Source organism: Coregonus lavaretus (genome assembly GCF_964263955.1).
Source record: "Coregonus lavaretus genome assembly, chromosome: 36".
NCBI classification, from domain to species: Eukaryota; Metazoa; Chordata; class Actinopteri; order Salmoniformes; family Salmonidae; genus Coregonus; species Coregonus lavaretus.
The window spans coordinates 26,952,111-26,977,722 of NC_140023.1; the positions used below are offsets into that span (position 1 = coordinate 26,952,111).

General features: G+C 43.2%; 2 protein-coding genes across 3 annotated transcripts in view; both read left to right on the plus strand.

The window, feature by feature from the left end:
* Positions 1-1,420: 1,420 nt before the first annotated feature.
* LOC311110793 (transmembrane protein 72-like) lies at positions 1,421-12,000 on the plus strand. 2 transcript variants are annotated; one of them, XM_084153358.1, is made up of 5 exons: positions 1,421-1,690; positions 7,568-7,634; positions 8,205-8,276; positions 8,533-8,690; positions 8,912-12,000. In XM_084153358.1, the coding sequence occupies exons 1-5, from the start codon at positions 1,615-1,617 to the stop codon at positions 9,337-9,339; spliced, it is 801 nt and encodes a 266-aa protein (XP_084009484.1). In that variant the 5' UTR covers positions 1,421-1,614; the 3' UTR covers positions 9,340-12,000. The 2 variants fall into 2 exon arrangements, with proteins under 2 accessions (XP_084009484.1, XP_084009485.1); XM_084153359.1 differs by having other exon boundaries at positions 8,533-8,672.
* A 3,975-nt stretch (positions 12,001-15,975) lies between these two features.
* rassf4a (Ras association domain family member 4a) overlaps positions 15,976-25,612 on the plus strand; it is a 112,652-nt gene continuing 103,015 nt past the window's right edge. Inside the window, exon 1 of the mRNA XM_084153720.1 lies at positions 15,976-16,111. The gene's annotated coding sequence lies outside the window, so the exon portion shown is untranslated. The remainder of the gene's footprint in view (positions 16,112-25,612) is intronic.

Consider the following 25,612-nt stretch of genomic DNA (forward strand, 5'->3'; position numbering starts at 1 on the left):
TTCTGCCAATAGGACTAATACAGGTCCGGTACTCAGTGTGTGTGCGCGCTTATGTGTGTGTGTGTAAGAGTGGGTGCGCATGTGCTTACTTGTGTGTGTCACCGCTGGTCAAAGGGTCTTTGTTGGCGGCAGCGGCATGTTTTCCACTCTTCACAGCATTTTCACACTCTTAAAGTTCCTCAGGGCTTAAACAGCTAGGCATTTTACAAACATCTAAGGTATATTCTAAACATCTAGGGCAGGGGTCGGCAACAGGCCGCAAGTGAATTTTTTGGCCCCCCCCAGTTTTTAGTTTTTCTTTTAGTTTTTTTTTTAAGGACTGTAAAATCACCAGGAATTCAGCTAATATTGTATTTAGAAAATATGTTCCCAAGTATTCCCATGGATTAAAAAAGAGACATATGGGCAATTCCATGGTAACGGAATTGCGCTGAAACTCAGATTTTTCACTTAAAGTTCTGCCCCTGAGCAAGGCAGTTAACCCACTGTTCTCCGGGCACCGGGCACCGAAGATGTGGATGTCGATTAAGGCACCCCTTCGTACCTCTGATTCAGAGGGGTTGGGTTAAATGCAGAAGACACATTTCAGTTGAATGCATTCAGTTGTACAACTGACTAGGTATCCCCCTTTCCTTAAAATGTATGCCAAACAAAAACCATTGATTTCAAAGTTTAACAAACCATACATCTCTATGCATAAGGACTACTTTTAACAATTTACACTGAATATTTTACAAAAACACATTTATTGGAAGAACTGTGCAGATGCAAAGTGAGGTAACAGAATTTCAGTAAAATCTCTCACATCAGCTATGTGCACTTCACTGCCCTGGGGCATTGTGATCTCCTTAGACCAGAGGGAAGAGTGCCCCCTACTGGCCCTCCAACACCACTTCCAGCAGCATCTGGTCTCCCATCCACGGACTGATCAGGACCGACGCTGCCCAGCTTCAGGGGCAAGCCATCAGTGGGATGCAGAGTGGTATGCTGTTGATGAAGGGAGTTGGGGTTCTTATCTTATGAAGGTCATTGACCTTGGTGCAGTCAAACAGTCCAAGAAGTGTGTGTGTGTGGTGTGTGTGCGTACGTGTGTGTGTCTGTGTTTATGACCACCTCTGGGAAGGTCAATCCAGCCACAGCATAATTTCTAATGTCATTCCCAAACCAGGTAATCTTTAACCAGCTATCAGAAAGAACACTGGCACAAACACCCTTCACCAACCTATAGCGCTCACACACACACTCGATACACACAACCTTGATCCGACCGGCCACACTCACCTTGTGTGTGTGGAATGCTGTATAAACCAGCTAAGAGTGGTATTGTGTGTGTGCACAAGCTTGTGTATGTGTGTTTCAATGCTGCTTTAGGCTGATTAGTACCCAGCCACTCCCTGAGAGGCTCAGAGAGACTGAGCACCATGGAGCTGTGTGGATACTGCCTCTGTTACCACTGTAACCCTGATATTGAATAGTGTATCTGTAGCTACTGCAGAATATTACATTAATATAGGATCCAATAGAACCCACACACTGACGTTCGAACAGGACAGAGGCGGATTAGAGAGGAAGAAAGGGAGAAGAGTTGTAAAAGAGGAGAGGAGTGTTTGCGCGATGGGCAGCGCGGTGACAGCCTGGTGGGTGATGGTGGAGGTTGCCTGCAGGATTCTGGGTATTTCCACGGCAGCAGGTAGGAGACCACAGGACTGTAATTGACTGGACACACACACACTATCTCTTTCTCATTCGCACACAGCATCAGGTAGGAGACAGACTGTAGGCCTGGACTTTAATATGATACTGTGAGACAACCTGCAATTTTGCCATCTATCACAGAGGTTGTGAGTGAGTGAGTGTAGAGGATTAATGATGAACCTTGAGGTTTATCTCCTCTTGTTATTTTGTGAGAATAGCAGGCTAAACAGTCTAGACTAATATTTACTGTTATATTATAACCCTGCTGTATCATATATACAGTGGGGAGAACAAGTATTTGATACACTGCCGATTTTGCAGGTTTTCCTACTTACAAAGCATGTACAGGTCTGTAATTTTTATCATAGGTACACTTCAACTGCGAGAGACGGAATCTAAAACAAAAATCCAGAAAATCACATTGTATGATTTTTAAGTAATGAATTTGCATTTTATTGCATGACATAAGTATTTGATACATCAGAAAAGCTGAACTTAATATTTGGTACAGAAACCTTTGTTTGCAATTACAGAGATCATACGTTTCCTGTAGGTCTTGACCAGGTTTGCACACACCGCAGCAGGGATTTTGGCCCACTCCTCCATACAGACCTTCTCCAGATCCTTCAGGTTTCGGGGCTGTCGCTGGGCAATACGGACTTTCAGCTCCCTCCAAAGACGTTCTATTGGGTTCAGGTCTGGAGACTGGCTAGGCCACTCCAGGACCTTGAGATGCTTCTTACGGAACCACTCCTTAGTTGCCCTGGCTGTGTGTTTCGGGTCGTTGTCATGCTGGAAGACCCAGCCACGACCCATCTTCAATGCTCTTACTGAGGGAAGGAGGTTGTTGGCCAAGATCTCGCGATACATGGCCCCATCCATCCTCCCCTCAATACGGTGCAGTCGTCCTGTCTCCTTTGCAGAAAAGCATCCCCAAAGAATGATGTTTCCACCTCCATGCTTCACGGTTGGGATGGTGTTCTTGGGGTTGTACTCATCCTTCTTCTTCCTCCAAACACAGCGAGTGGAGTTTAGACCTAAAAGCTATATTTTTGTCTCATCAGACCACATTACCTTCTCCCATTCCTCCTCTGGATCATCCAGATGGTCATTGGCAAACTTCAGATGGGCCTGGACATGCGCTGGGTTGAGCAGGGGGACCTTGTGTGCGCTGCAGGATTTTAATCCATGATGGTGTAGTGTGTTACTAATGGTTTTCTTTGAGACTGTGGTCCCAGCTCTCTTCAGGTCATTGACCAGGTCCTGCCGTGTAGTTCTGGGCTGATCCCTCACCTTCCTCATGATCATTGATGCCCCACGAGGTGAGATCTTGCATGGAGCCCCAGACCAAGGGTGATTGACCGTCATCTTGAACTTCTTCAATTTTCTAATAATTGCGCCAACAGTTGTTGCCTTCTCACCAAGCTGCTTGCCTATTGTCCTGTAGCCCATCCCAGCCTTGTGCAGGTCTACAATTTTATCCCTGATGTCCTTACACAGCTCTCTGGTCTTGGCCATTGTGGAGAGGTTGGAGTCTGTTTGATTGAGTGTGTGGACAGGTGTCTTTTATACAGGTAACGAGTTCAAACAGGTGCAGTTAATACAGGTAATGAGTGGAGAACAGGAGGGCTTCTTAAAGAAAAACTAACAGGTCTGTGAGAGACGGAATTCTTACTGGTTGGTAGGTGATCAAATACTTATGTCATGCAATAAAATGCAAATTAATTACTTAAAAATCATACAATGTGATTTTCTGGATTTTTGTTTTAGATTCCGTCTCTCACAGTTGAAGTGTACCTATGATAAAAATTACAGACCTCTACATGCTTTGTAAGTAGGAAAACCTGCAAAATCGGCAGAGTATCAAATACTTGTTCTCCCCACTGTAACTGTGCTTTAGTGCTCCTAGAGGACTACGGAGACACAGAGCTCCCTCAGTCTACTCTCATACTATATCATAGCATGTATCACATCCTGCTTTGTTTCAGCTACAGTACACTCTCTACCTCCTGTAATATCCATTTTAAAGGTCTGGTATTTACAGTATAATATACAGTATAATACTTTTATATGTCTGAGCTGGGTCGAATGTGTCTAGTCTCACATCACACAGAACTCATCTCCTACTGTCTTATTGGCTCATTTGATCATACGCTGACACACATACACACACATACACTTACTTTTTAGATCTACATCGTACCTTAGAGAAGCATGTTATTTTCCACTGGGTCTACTCTACAGGCAGCATTAATTCTCCTAACACTCCATAAAGTCCTACTAACCATTTAGCCTCGTTCCCCTGATCTAGACATATTCCCTTGGTGCAGATTCCAGCACCGCATTTCTGGTAAACAGGTCTGACCAATGACTTCCACATGTTAGTAGTGACCACTGTTTCAACCCTGTTACCTCACACACACACACACCACACACACAAGTGTGCACATATGTGCACATGCACAAACGCGCACACACACACACAAACATACATACATACAGTGGGGAGAACAAGTATTTGATACACTGCCGATTTTGCCGGTTTTCCTACTTACAAAGCATGTAGAGGTCTGTAATTTTTATCATAGGTACACTTCAACTGTGAGAGACGGAATCTAAAACAAAAATCCAGAAAATCACATTGTATGATTTTTAAGTAATTAATTTGCATTTTATTGCATGACATAAGTATTTGATCACCTACCAACCAGTAAGAATTCTGGCTCTCACAGACCTGTTAGTTTTTCTTTAAGAAGCCCTCATGTTCTCCACTCATTACCTGTATTAACTGCACCTGTTTGAACTCGTTACCTGTATAAAAGACACCTGTCCACACACTCAATCAAACAGACTCCAACCTCTCCACAATGGCCAAGACCAGAGAGCTGTGTAAGGACATCAGGGATAAAATTGTAGACCTGCACAAGGCTGGGATGGGCTACAGGACAATAGGCAAGCAGCTTGGTGAGAAGGCAACAACTGTTGGCGCAATTATTAGAAAATGGAAGAAGTTGAAGATGACGGTCAATCACCCTCGGTCTGGGGCTCCATGCAAGATCTCACCTTGTGGGGCATCAATGATCATGAGGAAGGTGAGGGATCAGCCCAGAACTACACGGCAGGACCTGGTCAATGACCTGAAGAGAGCTGGGACCACAGTCTCAAAGAAAACCATTAGTAACACACTACGCCGTCATGGATTAAAATCCTGCAGCACATGCAAGGTCCCCCTGCTTAAGCCAGCGCATGTCCAGGCCCGTCTGAAGTTTGCCAATGACCATCTGGATGATCCAGAGGAGGAATGGGAGAAGGTCATGTGGTCTGATGAGACAAAAATAGAGCTTTTTGGTCTAAACTCCACTCGCCATGTTTGGAGGAAGAAGAAGGATGAGTACAACCCCAAGAATACCATCCCAACCGTGAAGCATGGAGGTGGAAACATCATTCTTTGGGGATGCTTTTCTGCAAAGGGGACAGGACGACTGCACCGTATTGAGGGGAGGATGGATGGTGCCATGTATCGCGAGATCTTGGCCAACAACCTCCTTCCCTCAGTAAGAGCATTCAAGATGGGTCGTGGCTGGGTCTTCCAGCATGAAAACGACCCGAAACACACAGCCAGGGCAACTAAGGTGTGGCTCCGTAAGAAGCATCTCAAGGTCCTGGAGTGACCTAGCCAGTCTCCAGACCTGAACCCAATAGAACATCTTTGGAGGGAGCTGAAAGTCTGTACTGCCCAGCGACAGCCCCGAAACCTGAAGGATCTGGAGAGGATCTGTATGGAGGAGTGGGCCAAAATCCCTGCTGCAGTGTGTGCAAACCTGGTCAAGACCTACAGGAAATGTATATGATCTTTGTAATTACAAACAAAGGTTTCTGTACCAAATATTAAGTTCTGCTTTTCTGATGTATCAAATATTTATGTCATGCAATAAAATGCTAATTAATTACTTAAAAATCATACAATGTGATTTTCTGGAGTTTTGTTTTAGATTCCATCCCTCACAGTTGAAGTGTACCTATGATAAAAATTACAGACCTCTACATGCTTTGTAAGTAGGAAAACCTGCAAAATCGGCAGTGTATCAAATACTTGTTCTCCCCACTGTACATACATGTGTGCATACACACACAATATTTAAACCCTTTTAAAGTCACACACACACACACACACACACCCTATTTAAACCATTTAAAGTAATTTAGCCTATCCTAAACAAACAACCCACAAACAGTTGACTCACTCTCACTTCCCTGTTGAGAGCTTTACTTTACTGCAGATATTTATTTATTTGCATACATTTTTCAAGGAGTTGGGCTGTCCCACTCCTTTTGTATTTTTTTAAACCTTAATTGAATAGATAGTACAGTGTTGGAAAGATGAGGAAGAAACAAAACATTGTCTGACAGAGATAATGTTACAGTTTAGAAACCGCAGTATTCAGTAAAACCAAACATACTACAGTCAGGTTTCTAACTTTCTAGCCTCTATGGTAATACACCACATGACCAAAGGTATGTGGACACCTGCTCGTCAGACATCTCATTCCAAAATCATGGGCATTAGTATGGAGTTGGTCCCCCCTTTGCTGCTATAACACCCTCCACTCTTCTGGGAAGGCTTTCCATTAGATGTTGGAACATTGCTGCGGGGACTTGCTTCCATTCAGCCAGAAGAGCATTAGTGAGGTCGGGCACTGATGTTGGGCGATAAGGCCTGGTTCGCAGTCGGCGTTCCAATTCATCCCAAAGGTGTTCGATGGGGTTGAGGTCAGGGCTCTGTGCAGGCCAGTCAAGTTCTTCCACACCGATCTCGACAAACCATTTCTGTATGGACCTTGCTTTGTGCACGGGGGCATTTTCATGTTGAAACAGGAAAGGGCCTTCCCCAAACTGTTGCCACAAAGTTGGAAGCACAGAATTGTGTAGAATGTCATTGTATGCTGTAGTGTTAAGATTTCCCTTCACTGGAACAAAGGGGCCTAGCCCCAGACCATTATTCTACAAACTTTACAGTTGGCACTCCGCATTCGGGCAGGTAGCGTTCTCCTGGTATCTGCCAAACCCAGATTTGTCCATTGGACTGTCAGATGGTGAAGCGTGGTGAATCACTCCAGAGAACGCGTTTCCACTGCTCCAGAGTCCAATGGCGGCGAGCTTTACACCACTCCAGCCGACGCTTGGCATTGCTTATGGTGATCTTAGGCTTGTGTGCGGCTGCTCGGCCATGGAAACCCATTTCATGAAGCTCCCGACAAACAGTGGCAGTTTGGAACTCGGTAGTGAGTGTTGCAACCGAGGATGATTCCTAGACGTTTCCACTTCACAATAACAGCACTTACAATTGACCGGGGCAGCTCTAGCAGGGCAGAAATTTGACTAACTGACTTATTGGAAAGGCGGCATACTATGACAATGTCACGTTAAAAGTCACTGAGCTCTTCAGCAAGGCCATTCTACTGCCAATATTTGTCTATGGAGATTCCATGGCTGTGTGCTCGATTTTATACACCTGTCAGTAACTGGTGTGGCTGAAATAGCCGAATCCACTAATTTGAAGGGGTGTCCACATACTTTTGCATATATAGTGTACTTAGGAAAGACAGCCATGTGGTAACTCTGACATCTAGTGGCCACTACATGTACAAACAACCTGTTGGACAATTAGGCCTAGAGATAATTTGGAATAAAGTACTTGCCAGTAATTTATTGGAAATTCAGCAGTTCATTTACCATCAATGTAATCCAAATCATCATCACTATTTTGTCTAAATGCAAAATGTGAAGTGTGTGTTTGTGTGTGTGGATGTGTGTGTGTTCGAGTGTGTGTGTGTGTGTGTGTACGTGTAACCTGCCCTTCTGCTGTCTCCAGTGCTTTGTGCTGTGGGGGTGGACACGTTGCGACAGGGGGAGTTCCACAGTCTGGCCATCTACCTGCTGTGAGTACTCTTATTGGATAGACACAATTCCTGCTAAACTCTGATAGGCTTTATACAAACTTCCTGCTTCACTTGGATAGGTTAGTGTAGGTACATACCCCATATTAAGTCACACAGTAGTCCCTCTGGACCCCCCCACTACTTTAATAAAGGAAAGAATGTGTGTTTCAGGTCAATCTGCACTCACAGTGGAAAAAGAGGAGGGTGGCTGGGGGAGGGGTGGTCTAGGGGGGAGGATGATGGGGAGGCAGGGGAGGAAGAGCAGGGCAAGCGGGAGGAGAGGCAAGTGACCTGGGTCACTGTCCTACTTTGCATTATCTCTGTGACCCATGGCTAAACTCCCATGGAGCAACACACACTGCGCAGCACAGGAAAACATCTCCCTGAGGAGTACAGAAATGCAAGACTGTTTATTCCATTTATCAACAGTAGAGACCGAGTCTTCTGATAGGAAATGTCATGGGTTATACTCTTTATGACATACTCCCTTAATCTGGTCCATAATTGTCTGATCACTAGCATCTATTTGGTTCTGAGTCTGTTCTTTGATCTGTGTGATGGATCCCTTAGGGTGTCTGGGGCAGGTATGATGGTGTTTGAGGTAGCCTACTTCCTAGATGCCCTCCTGCAGATGTGTCTGCCGTGAGTACACTACCCATAATCTGCTAAGGCTTTTTCTAAGTGTGCATCCAAAATTGTACTTTATTCTCTGTATAGTACACTACTATGGGAGCCAAAGGGCCAGAGTGTTGTACAGGGAATAGGATGCAATTTGCCCTTTTGTAATCATAGCAAATGTGTGTCTATTTCTTTCATAGGTGAAGTGAACAAAAAAACTCAAACATAAAACTGTCTCCATCTCTGTCCCCTGCTTTTACCCCCCCCACCCCCTCTCTAGTTTCCCCCCAGGGTGGCGTGTGTTTGTGTTGTGGGGAAAGATGGCTCGTCTTGGAGGCTTTCAGAAGTTCCTCTACTACTCCATGATGTCAGTGGTGTGTTTTCTTCACCCTGTGTTAGTGTGGCATGCTGTTATACCAGGTAACACCACTCTACCAGGTAACAACATTACCTAACCATGGCATTATCCTTACCTAACCATTACTACTGTTACCAGGTACTACTACACACCATTATTAAATTTAATAAGGTTGATGTAATTCACAAACATTGACACTCACCCAACATGTCTTTTAGATTCAATTTAAATGCAAAACAACATCTGATGTTCAAATGTATTGTATTTCTCCAGTCTGAAAACATCTCCCCTCTGATTCCAGGCATCATGCTCCTGGTCACGGCCTTCTTCAACTTCATCCTCAGCAAAAATACCCAAACAGTGTCCCCTAAAGACCTGGAGGACAATGTAGGGATAACGTCTGTGTGTGTGTCTGAAAGAGGAGGGACAGAACACACCTTCTCCTTCCTCCACATGCCGATGGGCAGGAGAGGGGCAGGGCTGGCGTTCGTACCCAGGGAGAGTGGCTTGGGAGTGGGCGAGAGAGGAGAGAGCAGCCGGGCCATGCTGGAGGTAGAGATGGAGCAGCCAGGGTCAGAGCTGGAGCGAGGGAGGGACGGAGGAGAGAGGTGGAAAGAGAAGGAAAGACATGTCCATTTCCAGAACAGTGCTACAGAGGAGACAGAAATGGAGTACCACGACTTTGAACCAGAGACCACCTCGGACACCGCTCCTATGATCACTAACTGAACATTACACTACTGTTATTCATTGGAGGCCCAGGACAATATGGTGGAAAACAATAGAGACTGAGCTCCATTAACATCAGCAGAGCTGGGGCACGGTGGAGAAGATGGCCAAAGACCGCCAGAAGTGGAGAACCTTGTTAGTGGGGAGGAGTGGATGAGTGAGTGACACTACAGTAGCAATACAGTTGGCGGTCAGCTGGAGCAGGGCTTGAACCAGGGACCTCCTCAGACGCCGCACATATGATCGCTACTGAATATTACACTACTATAGCAATGTAGGGGGACAACTAGAACCAGGAACCACCACACCTATCACTAACTGAACACTACATACTGTAACGATGGAGGTAGACAGTTGGAGTGAGGTTCGAACCAGGGACCTTGCAGTTAAAGGTGAATTGTGGTGGTGGTGACTAGCTTTTGGATACTGATGCTCATCAGTCAATGACTCAATGCCAAATAATGCATATAATCAATGTTCTATATAATATAGGAGAGTTAACCCATTGAAAACAGACTAACTTGTTTGCTTGCCCACTTTTTTTCTTAGATTGAACACATTTCTGTTAGCTAATGGTAATATAAAGACCAGGAACACTGGTTTTGTATAATACAGGTGTGGGCCCCACGTCCACAAGCTGTAGGAGGGTCACACACTGCACAGACGTTTGGGAAAGGCTGCTGTTACTAACTGCTGATCATACAGTCATACATTTGACTTAATCTGTTGTATATGATGAAGATGATGATGATGATGGTGATGATGATAATTTGAAGTAAGGGTCTGATTTTAAGAGAGGCAGTGTCTTCAACATTGCCACTAAGGTGAATGTACAGTTGAAGTCGGAATTTTACATACACTTAGGTTGGAGTCATTAAACTCGTTTTTCAACCACTCCACACATTTCTTGCTAACAAACTAGAGTTTTGGCAAGTCGGTTAGGACATCTACTTTGTGCATGACACAAGTAATTTTTCCAACAATTGTTTACAGACAGATTATTTCACTAACAATTCACTGTATCACAATTCCAGTGGGTCAGAAGTTTTCATACACTAAGTTGACTGTGCCTTTAAACAGCTTGGAAAATTCCAGAAAATGATGTCATGGCTTTAGAAGCTTCTGATAGGCTAATTGTGTGGTAAATGATGGACGGAGTCAGGCTCAGGAGTAAAATAACCGGATGCAGATATATTCCTTCCAGACATACAATGCTCCTACAACGGCAATCGAAACAGGTACAGGGGAAACAATCCTCCCTGACGAAACAGAGTCTCAGAAAATACAATAAATGTAATGACACAGGGGAAAATCAACCCTGGCAAAATAAATGAGAGAGTATCTCAACCGAGCTACTCTCCTCCCACATAGAACAATCACTCACAAAGACAAGGGGGCAGAGGGAACACTTATACACAGACTAATTAGGGGATGAGCACCAGGTGTGTGTGATTGACAAGATAAGACAAGTGGAGTGATGAGAATGGGAGCGGCAGTAGCTAGTAAGCCGGTGACGACGAACGCCGAAACCTGCCCGAACAAGCAGGGGAGGCAGCCTCGGCGGAAGTTGTGACAAATTGACATAATTTGAGTCAATTGGAGGTATACCTGTGGATGTATTTCAAGGCCTACCTTCAAACTCAGTGCCTCTTTGCTTGACATCATTGGAAAATCAAAAGAAATCAGCCAAGACCTCAGAAAAAGAATTGTAGACCTCCACAAGTCTGGTTCATCCTTCAGAGCAATTTCCAAACGCCTGAAGGTACCACGTTCATCTGTAGAAACAATAGTACGCACGTATAAAGACCATGGGACCATGCAGCCGTCATACCGCTCAGGAAGGAGACGCGTTCTGTCTCCTAGAGATGAACGTACTTTGGTGCGAAAAGTGAAAATCAATCCCAGAACAACAGCAAAGGACCTTGTGAAGATGCTGGAGGAAACAGGTACAAAAGTATCTATATCCACAGTAAAACAAGTCTTATATCGACATAACCTGAAAGGCCGCTCAGCAAGGAAGAAGCCACTGCTCCAAAACCTTAAAATTACACATGGGGACAAAGATCTTACTTTTTGGAGAATGACCTCTGGTCTGATGAAACAAAAATAGAACTGTTTGGCCATAATGACCATCGTTATGTTTGGAGGAAAAAGGGGAACGCTTGCAAGCCGAAGTACACCATCCCAACCGTGAAGCACAGGGGTGGCAGCATCATGCTGTGGGAGTGCTTTGCTGCAGGAGGGACTGGTGCACTTCACAAAATAGATGGTATCATGAGGAAGGAAAATGATGTGGATATATTGAAGCAACATCTCAAGACATCAGTCAGGAAGTTAAAGCTTGGTCGCAAATGGGTCTTCCAAATGGACAATGACCCCAAGCATACTTGTGGCAAAATGGCTTAAGGACAACAAAGTCAAGGTATTGGAGTGGCCATCACAAAGCCCTGACCTCAATCCTACAGAACATTTGTGGGAAGAACTGAAAAAGTGTGTGCGAGCAAGGAGGCCTACAAACCTGACTCAGTTACACCAGCCCTGTCAGGAGGAATGGGCCAAAATTCACCTAATTTATTGTGGGAAGCTTGTGGAAGGCTACCTGAAACGTTTGACCCAAGTTAAACAATTTAAAGGCAATGCTACCAAATACTAATTGAGTGTATGTAAACTTCTGACCCACTGGGAATGTGATGAAAGAAATAAAAGCTGAAATAAATCATTCTCTCTACTATTATTCTGACATTTCACATTGTTAAAATAAAGTGGTGATCCTAACTGACCTAAGACAGGGAATTTTTATTAGGATTAAATGTCAGGAATTGTGAAAAATTGAGTTTAAATGTATTTGGCTAAGGTGTATGTAAACTTCCAACTTCAACTCTATATACTGTATGGAATCTCTTTTAGCTGCATACAGAAAATGTACATAATGTTTTGCACATGTATAATTATTTCTACAGTAATAAAACCCTTTGTGCCGAATACAACATGTGTAGACCTTATCGTGAAATGTTTACTTACAAACCCTTAACCAACAATGGAGTTCAAGAAAGAGTTAAGAAAATATTTACTAAATAAACCAAAGTCAAAAATAAAATAAAAATAAAAAGTAACACAATAAAATAACAACAACGAGGCTATATACAGGGGGTACCGGTACCGAGTCAATGTGCGGGGGTACAGGTTAGTCGAGGTAATTTGTACATGTAGGTAGGGGTAAAGTGACTATGCATAGATAATAAACAGCGAGTATCAGGAAGGGGGGAGGTGTCAATGTAAATAGTCCGGGTTGCCATTTGATTAATTGTTCAGCAGTCTTATGGCTTGGGGGTAGAAGCTGTTAAGGAGCCTTTTGGTTTTACGGGCTCTTTTCGGGTCATAAGAGACGGTAGCAGCAACATTATGTACAAAATAAGTTACAAAATAAGTTACAAACAACGTGAAAAAACTAAATAGCACAGTTGGTTAGGAGCCCGTAAAACAGCAGCCATCCCCTCTGCCGCCAACAGAATACCTAGGTGGGGTGACCATGGTGATGGAGCACAGGAAGAGGTTACTCCTGGATTGTCCTAGCAACCCACTGGTTACAGACGTCAGTTCGGCTAGTTTTGATTTACTTGAATTCAATGTGAAATCTACAAATAAATTCACCATGTCGTTGGATTTAGGTTAAAAGTTCAGTGAAAAAATATGAAATGCCCTTTTTGCAAATCCAATCCGTTCTCCAGATTTTTTTGGGTTGAAACGACGTGGAAACAATGTTGATTCAACCATTTTTTTCCCATTGGGAACCTGACAAACGATTGGCTCTTCTATCTCCAGAGAGAGTTCTCAGTAGAAACAACATCAGACACAGCACAGGTAGGTGTAGCTACAGGGTGTACAGGTTTTGCTCCAGCCCTGCTCTATCACACCTTTTTCAGATGCATGCAACAGTTAACTTCCTCTATCACAAGCTGGTACTCAGCCTCAATCTTGTGTCTTCTGTCTTGCAGACACGGGTGACTGCCCTCTTGAAACACCTTAGCCAGCTGTGCCACCGAACAGCTAGCAATTCAGATGGGGGTATTACACACACACCAGTAGCTCTCCTGGAGGGTCAACAACATTTTTCATATATAGGAGACAACAGACCTGGGCTCAAATATTAATAGTTTTATTTCAAATAATATAGCTGTGCTTGATTGAGATTGCCTGGTGCAATGGAACCAATGGAGCAGTCCCAAAAGGTATAATCCTTCCCATCCGGCACTACAGGCAGGTAAAAGCAAATGATCAAAGTATTTGAAAGATTTCAAATAGTATTTGAACCCAGGTCTGGTAGACACAATACCTCTTATATAAGCCTCTGGGTGGAAACACAGGTGTCAACAAAGGTGTCTTCTCAATAGCTATCAAACAGATAAAGTCGGTAGATACATCCTGTTAATACACCCTGTAGAACTCACCTCAAAAGGCATCATAGCGTTAGCAATCCATGCTTTCAGACATATCTCTTCTGTTCTAGCTATTAATCAATACACATACACACACAAACACACACCCTTTATCAGACAGAACCAAGACTGTGGAGAGAATCAATAGAAGCAGATACTCATTCATCAGACAACACCTAGAGCTTTAGGTAGACTCTCACACACAGTAGACTCACAGTAGACTCTCTCTCTCTCTCTCACACACACACACACACACACACACAAACACACACACACACACACACACACACACACACAAACACTTTATCAGACAGAACCCCGACTGGTGGTATCCCCTCATGGTTGTCTATCCTCCTATCATCCTCCCTTTCTCTTTCATACACTAGTAAGCAGGCTGCTCCACTCATCAGAGCTCTGATCTCAGTATACACTACAACTTCTCTACAGGGTCTCTCTGACTATTGTCCAGGGGCTTTTGGGATGAGGTACAGGGGCTCTTTGTCCTGAGGAAGCTGAATGGTTCGTAACCCTGCTCTGTATTGTCCCCTTGAAAGGGGGTAGTGACTGAACTGTCCCAAATACAGCTCTGTGTCCCGGGGAGTTGGGGTGAGAGGAGAAGAGAGTTAGGATCCACATTAGTTGTTGCACATGCAGCAGTACAGAACAGTTATAGACAAGAACAACATAAGATAATATTACATTACATAAAACATATGATAAGAGAGTCATATGTTGTCAAGACACCAAAAGACAACAAAAATAATTATTATTCCCTATTCATATATACATACTGTATTCATGTTCTTATATACAGTAGAGTTAAATTAGTTCAAATGTTTAGAAAGTAGAAAGACACTGTGATACAATACATTTTGTTACTGTTTTTTAAAACTAAACTTGCTTTTTGCCTGAGGAACCTCAGGAGATATTTAGAAAGAGAATGAGAACAGTTAGTCAGGAAAGAGGTGTTAACACGCAGCCTCAATATTTCCAGTCTGCTTCCTCAAACTTCCTCATCCTTCAAAAACATTCAAAAACATGTTCCTTATTTGGAATGTGTTCTGTCATAATCACATCCTCTAAAACAAACAGTTTCCCCTGGTGGAAGTGTCTTGGTTGCTGGAATAACTGACCTACCCTCTGGTACACACACACACACATATAGACACAAATGCACATACGCGCGCACACGCACACACACACACACACACACCACACACACACAACACACACACACACACACAAACACATCCTCGGATTGTCTTATACCAGCTCCTGCCCTGTGATAGTTTCCTAGATGCCATATCCAGGCTCAAATACAGGATGTGAGGGCTGCATTTCAAGTCTACAGTGGCTTCCCCTCTCCTCTCTTCCCCTCTCCTCTCTTCCCCTCTCCTCTCTTCCCCTCTCCTCTCTTGGCCTCTCCTCTCTTCCCCTCTCCTCTCTTCCCCTCTCCTCTCTTCCCCTCTCCTCTCTTCCCCTCTCCTCTCTTGGCCTCTCCTCCCCTCTCCTCTCTTCCCCTCTCCTCTCTTCCGCCCTCCTCTCTTCCCCTCTCCTCTCTTCCCCTCTCCTCTCTTCCCCTCTCCTCTCTTCCCCTCTCCTCTCTTCCCCTCTCCTCTCTTGGCCTCTCCTCTCTTCCCCTCTTGGCCTCTCCTCTCTTCCCCTCTCCTCTCTTCCCCTCTCCTCTCTTGGCCTCTCCTCTCTTCCCCTCTTGGCCTCTCCTCTCTTCCGCTCTCCTCTCTTCCCCTCTCCTCTCTTGGCCTCTCCTCTCTTCCCCTCTTGGCCTCTCCTCTCTTCCCCTCTCCTCTCTTCCCCTCTCCTCTCTTGGCCTCTCCTCTTGTCATCTCAGCAGTCAACTATGGCTTAATTTCCTCCTTTCTTCTCCTTCATCAGTCCTGATCTGAAAATGCAGGACAGGTCAAAAGTGATAAAGTGGCTCTCTGGAAGCCTGCTTTCACCTGTCTAGTTGTCTCTAAGGAAAGTATCTTACCACTAGGCTATAATCAACCAATTCATGGATAATAGTCTATTTGTTCAGGCTCGATTCTATACCGCTTTGTGTTTTTTTTAAACGAGAGAGGTATGCAGCGCTGTCTCCACAGGCAACGTAAACCCGCCCACAGATGAATCTTATTGGTTTTGTCTTATCAATCAGCCCCGTTACTGGTTAATATTTCTGTCATTCTCTGAAAACTGTTTCAATCGACACCAGAATAGCGCAGGGTCAAGGAGGTATGAAGGGAGATACGAGATAAGGCAGATACAGCGAATACCAACTGAGACTGCCTGGTTTTGGAATTTAAAAAAGCGCAACCCTCCTTTTGCACTCTGTGATGGTAAGAGATCTGCAGTTATCGTTAAAGCATATTGTTATAATGGATAACTTCAATGCATGCTATGGACAGCCGCTATGTTCAATTTATGTTCATTTGTACCTTGCTATGTCAGTAGTCGTTTTTTTGTGTTTCGTATAGCCAGCCCACTGTTGACATTTTTCTCGTAGTTTTTTTTGCTGGATCTGTCAAACGTTATACCCGGTCGACAACTGAGTGAATTAAAGAGCTTCGGAAAAAGCTCACGGATTCATGATGCAATAAGAGAGATAGTTAATCAACTATGTCATGCATATATAACTGGATAGTATAAAAAATATAATAGTTGCCATTGGCTATTATGGAGAACACTTTGAGGCACTAAACAGTTTTTAAAAAGCATATTAAAGCAGCTGAGCTCGACACTCCAGACTGAGATTCAGGATGGCTGATCTTTTGCCTACCAGTGAGTGGCATGTCATCACAAGTCAACAGTGACTAAAGGATGCATAAAAATACTATATTTACTTTTGGATTTGATTTAGAAGCATAATCGCATTTTCAGCAGATTTACGGTGCCTCTTCACCTACTTGTGTTTTTGGAGGAAATCCTTTTACACAAACAATAGACGGTTACCGGCTAGTCCCAGCTGGGAAGAGGAGCGGCAATTAGATGGACAGGGTCTCGCTCTGCCTGATCCAATCAATTAACTGGTGCTCTGCGGTCTGAGGAGCCTTTGTCCATGGGGATACTGTCCTCAAAGACCTACTGAGCCTGCATGTCTCCACACAGCAGACATCTATAGCCTAGAACAGACTAAACTAAACTAGAATAGGAAACAGCTATAGAATAAAATAGAATATAAAATAATAAGAGACATCAATAGAAGAGAATAGGAAACATCAATAGAAAATAATAGCAGGGTGCATCAATGGAATTGAATATGAGTTCTATTGTTCAAGCACTGGTGGACTTTTGCCTTTGAGATGTGCCTTCCCGTTCGGAGGGGGCATTGTAGCGATCCTTGGTATATGAGCCGCGTCACAATTCTCATCGAGTGGGTAACCCTATTGGCGTGGCGCATAGGGGGTTCGCATAGGGGGTTCATTTCCCTGCCGTCCGCTACAATCATATTGAGTTAAAAAAGTTGCGAGCAGCATATGCCCTGTCTGTCTCTGAAGGGCCATGTGCTGGAGTTTAATAATTCATGGAAATGGTGACAGACTTAGATGCTTTAACGTTATGGAATATTTATACATCCATTCAAGTTTATGAATATGCATGACAGAATGACCATGCTGGATGATCCAGTCATCTCTGTCAGTGAATCTGGAGAAGAACTGGGCCCCTATCACACACACACACAAAGTGCTGATTCGGGGGTGGAGAGGTCACAGAGTTAAAGGTCCCAGAGCAGGGTTAATGGATTAACCCCATGTAGAGTGTCCTGTAAAATCTCTCTCTGCCGTCAATACCTGTGACCAACCGATGCTGTGGAGCTAACTACATCTCAGTGAGAGAGTAAGAGATCCTCTTACCAACCAGCACCTACAGGGCTGTGACAATATATTGAATCAAGGATTATTATTGATACAAAGTAATTTGATTATGTAAATTGTAAATTGAAACATTTTAAATATAACATTGTAGGGCAGTGTACAGTATTACCTCTTCTCTATTTCAGTTAGATAATAGGTTAGTGTTGTTAGTCCTGCTGTGGTCGAGTCTAATGACACCAGCTGATTGCACATGACCTTTCAGACGGTTAGACTGATTATTAGTGCCGGTGCAGTCTGCGATTTAACCACTAGGTGCCAGTATCCTCCCACTAACCCCAACGAGAACCACTCAACGACATGGGAACGTCAGATAAACACCAGTGTTGTACGTTTACTTGAATCTCACAATGAAAAATGTGGACTAACTGTTTATGTACTCTACACCAGGGATGGGCAGACGTTTTTTCATTCATATTTTTTGGAACTCAGTCGGAGTCTCAGCTTAATGTAAAGAGTTAGAATAGTAAAATACTAAGGTGCAATTTCATATATATATATATTTTTTCTCGTTATGTCAGTCAGTCCAATTGGTGACAGATTTTCATGTGAATATTCAAAAATCTGCATAAAGAACATTGCCACCAAACTGACTTGTTGCGGATAAAAATCAGTGCGTGATGATATAGTGAACACTATGAAATGTACTTTTTCCCTTAAGTTTTCATGTATCTAATCAAAATCGAAAGCTCAATGTGTTTCCATCGCATTTTCAACTCTACAGATAGTTTTGTCACAAAAACCGTTGTGTTAAATAGCAAATGTAGGGGGACAAAATGGTGCTGTAGAAAAAACTGTGTTTCAGCGAGCTCCCGTGGCATTAGTTAATTTCTCTCTTTATATTCATTTTTTAGCTTGAAAAAGTGGTAGAATTTGCCAAATAAGTTACCCTACAATGAGTCTTGACGGCTATTTCTCTAAAGTTTCCAACAACATGCCCAGCAGAAGAACTCAACCAAAACCACCACCCCTGTAGATGTGCAGGATGAGCTAACTAACATTAGTCGAAGCTAACACCATCGCGGATCCAGGCACAATGGACCTGGTGATTCAAAAGATGACTGATAACATTACTAAAGTGATCGATGTCAAGATAGGAACGGTCTTGGAATAGCAGGAAATTCAGCCGAACTACAGAAGGTTGTCATGCGTGTTGATTAGGCGGAGGAAACTTCAACTACATCAATGGACAGTAAGATAAACACACTTGAGAAACAGGTGCGCGAAATGGCGGAGCATAATGATGACTTGGAAATTGAGGACACAGATGCAATATCTGTGTGGTGGGACTCCTTGAAAATACTGAAGGGAAACGTTCAGTTAAATTCTTAGAGGAATGGATTCCTGGCTACCTACAAATGAATACTAAGGCTGGACGTGTGAAGCTGGATAGAGCCCATTGCTCTCAAACATCGATACCCGGGCCCAACCAGCGCCCACGGCCAGTGGTTATAAAGTTCCATAACTTCACCGACAAACAGCGTGTCATGGATGTGGCCAGACGCATTGGATCTGACGGTATTCAACGCCAAGTTCCAAGGGTCTCGTTCTTCAATGATTACTCCATGGCGGTTGTACGAAGACGCAAGCCGTTTGATGAGGTGAAGGCTCGACTCAAGAGAATGAAGATGGACTACACACTGCTGTACCCGGCCACATTGAAGATTATGGTCAACGGAATGCCTAAGAAGCTTTACACGCCTGAAGAGGCTGCTGCGTTTATTGACTCTCTCGGATAAATAACTTTACGCTGCGCCTTTGCACCATTGGATAACTTTTTTACGCAAATCTGGTCATGAAGCAGTGATGTGAGTTCTCAAGTGCTCTTGTTCAGTAACATTTTTAATTTGTATTATTTTTCTTGCTGCAGAAACTACCACCATAGCTCAGACTGAGATCTGTGTAAATCTATATTGGTGCCCAGGCTTGGACTTAGGTGGAAGAGCCTCAATCTTCTTTTATTGATTTTCATATACATATGTATAAATGACAAGGCTATAGAGTGGTTATGCAGTCTACATTGGAGAGTTGAAATCCCCTGCATGTTAGCTAGCAGGAAAAACCCCTTTTGGAACTTTACATGTTTATTTTCCGGGTGTAGTATAGTTTGGATTCAGGGTTCATATAGTTTGTTTAGGCTCGGTGAGAATGGGGAGAGTTCAACACATGGGGAAAGGTACCACCCTATCTTTACAGTAGGATTCAGTCTGCATATTGGTTGGTCAAAGTGCAATGGCAGGTAACAGACCTCGTTTATGTACATGGAACATTATAGGGAGCCATAATCCCATTAAATGGAAAAAATTACTGTCTTAAAAAAAAAAAGGAAAATATTGATATTGCTTTGTTGCAAGAAACTCATTTGGATGATAAGGAGCATCTGAAATTGCAACAAGGGGGGTTTGGTAAAGTGTTTTTCTCACCATTTACAGTGCCTTGCAAAAGTATTAAACCCCCTTGGCGTTTTTCCTATTTTGTTGCATTACAACCTGTAATTTAAATTAATTTTTATTTGGATTTCATGTAATGGACATACACAAAATAGTCCAAATTGGTGAAGTGAAATGAAAAAAATAACTTGTTTCAAAAAATTTTACAAAACAAACCTGCCAAGAGAGGGCCGCCCACCAAAACTCATGGACCAGGCAAGGAGGGCATTAATCAGAGAGGCAACAAAGAGACCAAAGATAACCCTGAAGGAGCTGCAATGCTCCACAGCGGAGATTGGAGTATCTGTCCATAGGACCACTTTAAGCCGTACACTCCACAGAGCTGGGCTTTACGGAAGAGTGGCCAGAAAAAAGCCATTGCTTAAAGAAAAACATAAGCAAACAGGTATGGTGTTCGCCAAAAGGCATGTGGGAGACTCCCCAAACATATGGAAGAAGGCACTCTGGTCAGATGAGACTAAAATTGAGCTTTTTGGCCATCAAGGAATATGCTATGGCTGGCGCAAACCCAACACCTCTCATCACCCCAAGAACACCATCCCCACAGTGAAGCATGGTGGTGGCAACATCATGCTGTGGGGAGGTTTTTCATCGGCAGGGACTGGGAAACTGGTCAGAATTGAAGGAATGATGGATGGCGCTAAATACAGGGAAATTCTTGGGGGAAACCTGTTTCAGTCTTCCAGAGATTTGAGACTGGGACGGAGGTTCACTTTCCAGCAAGACAATGACCCTAAGCATACTGCTAAAGCAACACCTGAGTGGTTTAAGGGGAAACATTTAAATGTCTTGGAATGGCTTAGTCAAAGCCCAGACCTCAATCAAATTGAGAATCTGTGGTATGACTTAAAATTGCTGTACACCAGCGGATCCCATCCAACTTGACGGAGCTGGAGCAGTTTTGCCTTGAAGAATGGGCAAATATCCCAGTGGCTAGATGTGCCAAGCTTATAGAAACATACCCAAGAGACCTGCAGCTTTAATTGCTGCAAAAGGTGGCTCTACAAAGTATTGACTTTGGGGGGGTGAATAGTTATGCACGCTCAAGTTCTGTTTTTTTGTCTTATTTCTTGTTTGTTTCACAATAAAAAATATTTTGCATCTTCAAAGTGGTAGGCATGTTGTGTAAATCAAATGATAGAACCCCCCCAAAAATCCATTTTATTTCCAGGTTGTAAGGCAACAAAACAGGAAAAATGCCAAGGGGGGGTGAATACTTTCGCAAGCCACTGTATATCCAGAAGTAGAGGTGTGGCAATTATTGTGAAAAAGAACCTACCACTTAAGATGTTGAATTGTGTGAAAGATACATTTGCTTGTTTTGTTATAATTAAAGGTACTTTACAAGGGCATTGGATTTCCATAATGAATATTTACTTCCCCCCTGCCCACCCCACTGATTTCCTCACTAAGGTATTTCTAGACTTCTCAGAATTAAACTCAGACACTGCAGTGGTTGGAGGAGATTTTAATTGTATGCTGATGTCTGGAGAACCTTTCATCCCTCCAACTGAGAGTTTATCTTTTTCCTCTGCACCTCATGGATGTCAGACTAGAATAGATTCTTTTTTATGGCCAGGACGTCTTTGCAGTCTGTTTTATATGCTAATATAGGAAGCATAGTCATATCTGATCATGCTGAGATGATCCTGGACATACAACTCAAAGGGGCACCCAATCCATCAAGACATTGGAGATTGAATAAAACCATTCTTAAAGACCATACATTTACAGTGCCTTCGGAAAGTATTCAGACCCCTTGACTTTTTCCCCCATTTATTTTTACGTTACAGCCTTATTATAAAATTGATTCAATTGTTTTTTCCCCTCATCACTCTACACACAATAGCCCATAATGACAAAGCAAAAACTGGTTTTTAGACATTTTTGCCATTTTATAAAATAAAACTGAAATATTACATTTACATAAGTATTCAGACCCTTTACTCAGTACTTTGTTGAAGCACCTTTGGCAGCGATTACAGCATCGAGTCTTCTTGGGTATGACGCTACATGCTTGGCACACCTGTATTTGGGGAGTTTCTCCCATTCTTCTCTGCAGATCCTCAAGCTCTGTCAGGTTGGATGGGGAGCGTTGCTGCACAGCTATTTTCAGGTCTTTCCAAAGATGTTCGATCGGGTTCAAGTCCGGGCTCTGGCTGGGCCACTCAAAGACATTCAGAGACTTGAGAATCTTGTTTCTCATGGTCTGAGAGTCTTTAGGTGCCTTTTGGCAAACTCCAAGCGAGCTGTCATGTGCCTTTTACTGAGGAGTGGTTTCCATCTGGCCACTCTACCATAAAGGCCTGATTGGTGGAGTGCTGCAGAGATGGTTATCCTTCTGGAAGGTTCTTCGATCTCAACAGAGGAACTCTAGAGCTCTGTCAGAATGACCATCGGGTTCTTGGTCACCTCCGTGACCAAGGCCCTTTTCCCCCAATTGCTCAGTTTGGCCGGGCAGCCAGCTCTAGGAAGTGACTTGGTGGTTCCAAACTAATTCCATTTAAGAATGATGGAGGCCACTGTGTTCTTGGGGACCTTCAATGCAGCAGACATTTTTTGGTACCCTTCCCCAGATCTGTGCCTCGACACAATCCTGTATCGGAGCTCTACGGACAATTCCTTCGACCTCATGGCTTGGTTTTTGCTCTGACATGCACTGTAAACAGTGGGACCTTATATAGACAGGTATATGTCTTTCCAAATCATGTCCAATCAATTGAATTTACCACAGGTGGACTCCAATCAAGTTGTAGAAACATCTCAAGGATGATCAATGGAAAGAGGATGCACCTGAGCTCAATTTGAGTCTCATAGCAAAGGGTCTGAATAATCATGTAAATAAGGTATTTCTGTTTTTTATTTTTTAATATATTTGCAAACATTTAAAAAAAAAAGTTTTTTTTAAATGTATTTCAAGGCCTACCTTCAAACTCAGTGCCTCTTTGCTTGACATCATGGGAAAATCTAAAGAAATCAGCCAAGACCTCAGAAAAAAGATTGTAGACCTCCACAAGTCTGGTTAATCCTTGGGAGCAATTCCCAAACGCCTAAAGGTACCATGTTCATCTGTACAAACAATAGTACACAAGTATAAACACCATGGGAACACGCAGCCGTCATACCACTCAGGAAGGAGACGCATTCTGTCTCCTAGAGATGAATGTACTTTGGTGTGAAAAGTGCAAATCAATCCCAGAACAACAGCAAAGGACCTTGTGAAGATGCTGGAGGAAACAGGTACAAAAGTATCTATATCCACAGTAAAACGAGTACTATATCGACATAACCTGAAAGGCCGCTCAGCAAGGAAGAAGCCACTGCTCCAAAACGGCCATAAAAAAGCCAGATTACGGTTTGCAACTGCACATGGGGACAAAGATCGTGCTTTTTGGAGAAATGTCCTCTGGTCTGATGAAACAAAATAGAACTGTTTGGCCATAATGACCATCGTTATGTTTGGAGGAAAAAAGGGGTTGCTTGCAAGCCGAAGAACACCATCCCAACCGTGAACCACGGGGGTGGCAGCATCATGATGTGGGGGTGCTTTGCTACAGGAGGGACTGGTGCACTTCACAAAATAGATGGCATCATGAGGAAGGAAAATGATGTGGACATATTGAAGCAACATCTCAAGACATCAGTCAGGAAGTTAAAGCTTGGTCGCAAATGGGTCTTCCAAATGGACAATGACCCCAAGCATACTTCCAAAGTTATGGCCAAATGGCTTAAGGACAACAAAGTCAAGGTATTGGAGTGGCCATCACAAAGCCCTGACCTCAATCCTATAGAACATTTGTGGGCAGAACTGAAAAAATGTTTGCGAGCAAGGAGGCCTATAAACCTGACTCAGTTACACCAGCTCTGTCAGGAGGAATGGGCCAAAATTCACCCAACTTATTGTGGGAAGCTTGTGGAAGGCTTCCCGAAACGTTTGACCCAAGTTAAACAATTTAAAGGCAATGCTACCAAATACTAATTGAGTGTATGTAAATTTCTGACCCACTGGGAATGTGATGAAAGAAATTAAAGCTGAAATAAATAATTCTCTCTACTATTATTCTGACATTTCACATTTGGCTAAGGTGTATGTAAACTTCCGACTTCAACTGTATGTCCGAAGAACAGAGGTCTCTCCTTTATGCCCCTATTACCAAGGAAGAGATAATGTTGGCCCCAGGCCACGGTGGGTTTTGTAGTGAGTTCTATAAAGGAGTTCCATGGCCTGATCCTTGAGCCATTGCTTGATATGTTTAACCACTTATTTTTAAATGACCGCCTCCCTCAAACGTGGAGGGAAGCTAACATATCACTTATTCTCAAAAAGGGAAAATGTCCAGAGTCTTGTTCCTGACCTATTTCCCTTCTGTACGTGGATAGAAAATTGCTTACTAAAATCCTAGCCACACGACTAGAGGACTTATTGCCACTGATTGTGAAAGGGTACCAAACTGGCTTCATTAAGGACTGTAACTCATGTAATAATGTCAGTTGGCTTCTTAATGTTATTCAAGCCTACCAACGAAGTGCTGTGGATGGTCTTGTGCTCTCCCTAGATGCTGAAAAAGCATTTGACCATGTGGAGTGGTCCTACCTATTCTTTGCTCTGACTAAATTTGATCTAGGTGACAACTTTATAAAATGGGTTAAGATTTTATATGATGACCCTCAGGCTGCTGTCCTTACTAATGGGCTAAGGTCAAATAGCTTCTCCACACACAGGGGTACCAGACAGGGCTGTTCTTTTTCCCCTCTCCTATTTGCGCTCGCTATGGAACCACTGGCCGAGGCCATCAGAGTAACGCCTGCTATACAGGGTCTGCTCATTGGTGACGTTCATCATAAAATAAGCTTGTATGCTGATGATGTTTTGATATTCATCTCTAGCCCCGAGACTTCAATTACATCTCTTGTTAATATTATTGAATTATTCAGTGAATTCTCAGGCTATAAGATTAATTTAACTAAATCAGAGGCTATGCCACTTGGGAGTCTTCACTCTGTACCTACTACCTCTTGCCGCTTTCCTTTAAAATGGTCTCCCTCATGTTTTACGTATCTAGGTATATTCGTAACTCCTAAATTCCAGCAAATCTACAAAGCCAATTTTGTTCCCTTATTTGATACAATAAGACAGGATCTGGAGCGCTGGAACTCTCTTCCGAATTTCATGTTTGGGTAGAATATCCCTCTTGAAAATGAACATTTTACCTACCTACTTTACCCAATGCAAATGATCCCAGTCTTACTTTCCAATGAGGTAATAAAATATTAAAATGGCTGGTTAAGTTCCTTGATATGGAGTAAACGCAAGCCAAGACTTAAGATGGCAATATTGCAGCTGCGAGGTTCTATGGGGGGCTTGGATCTGCCCAATATTAGGTTTTATCAGTGGTGTGCCCACTTATGTTATATTTCTGACTAGATCACAAATGATGACTCCTCTATTTGGTTAGACTTCCTTTTCAAAATATCCCTTGCAGGATTGTTTATTTTTCAGAAGCTTCAAGTCTGTAAA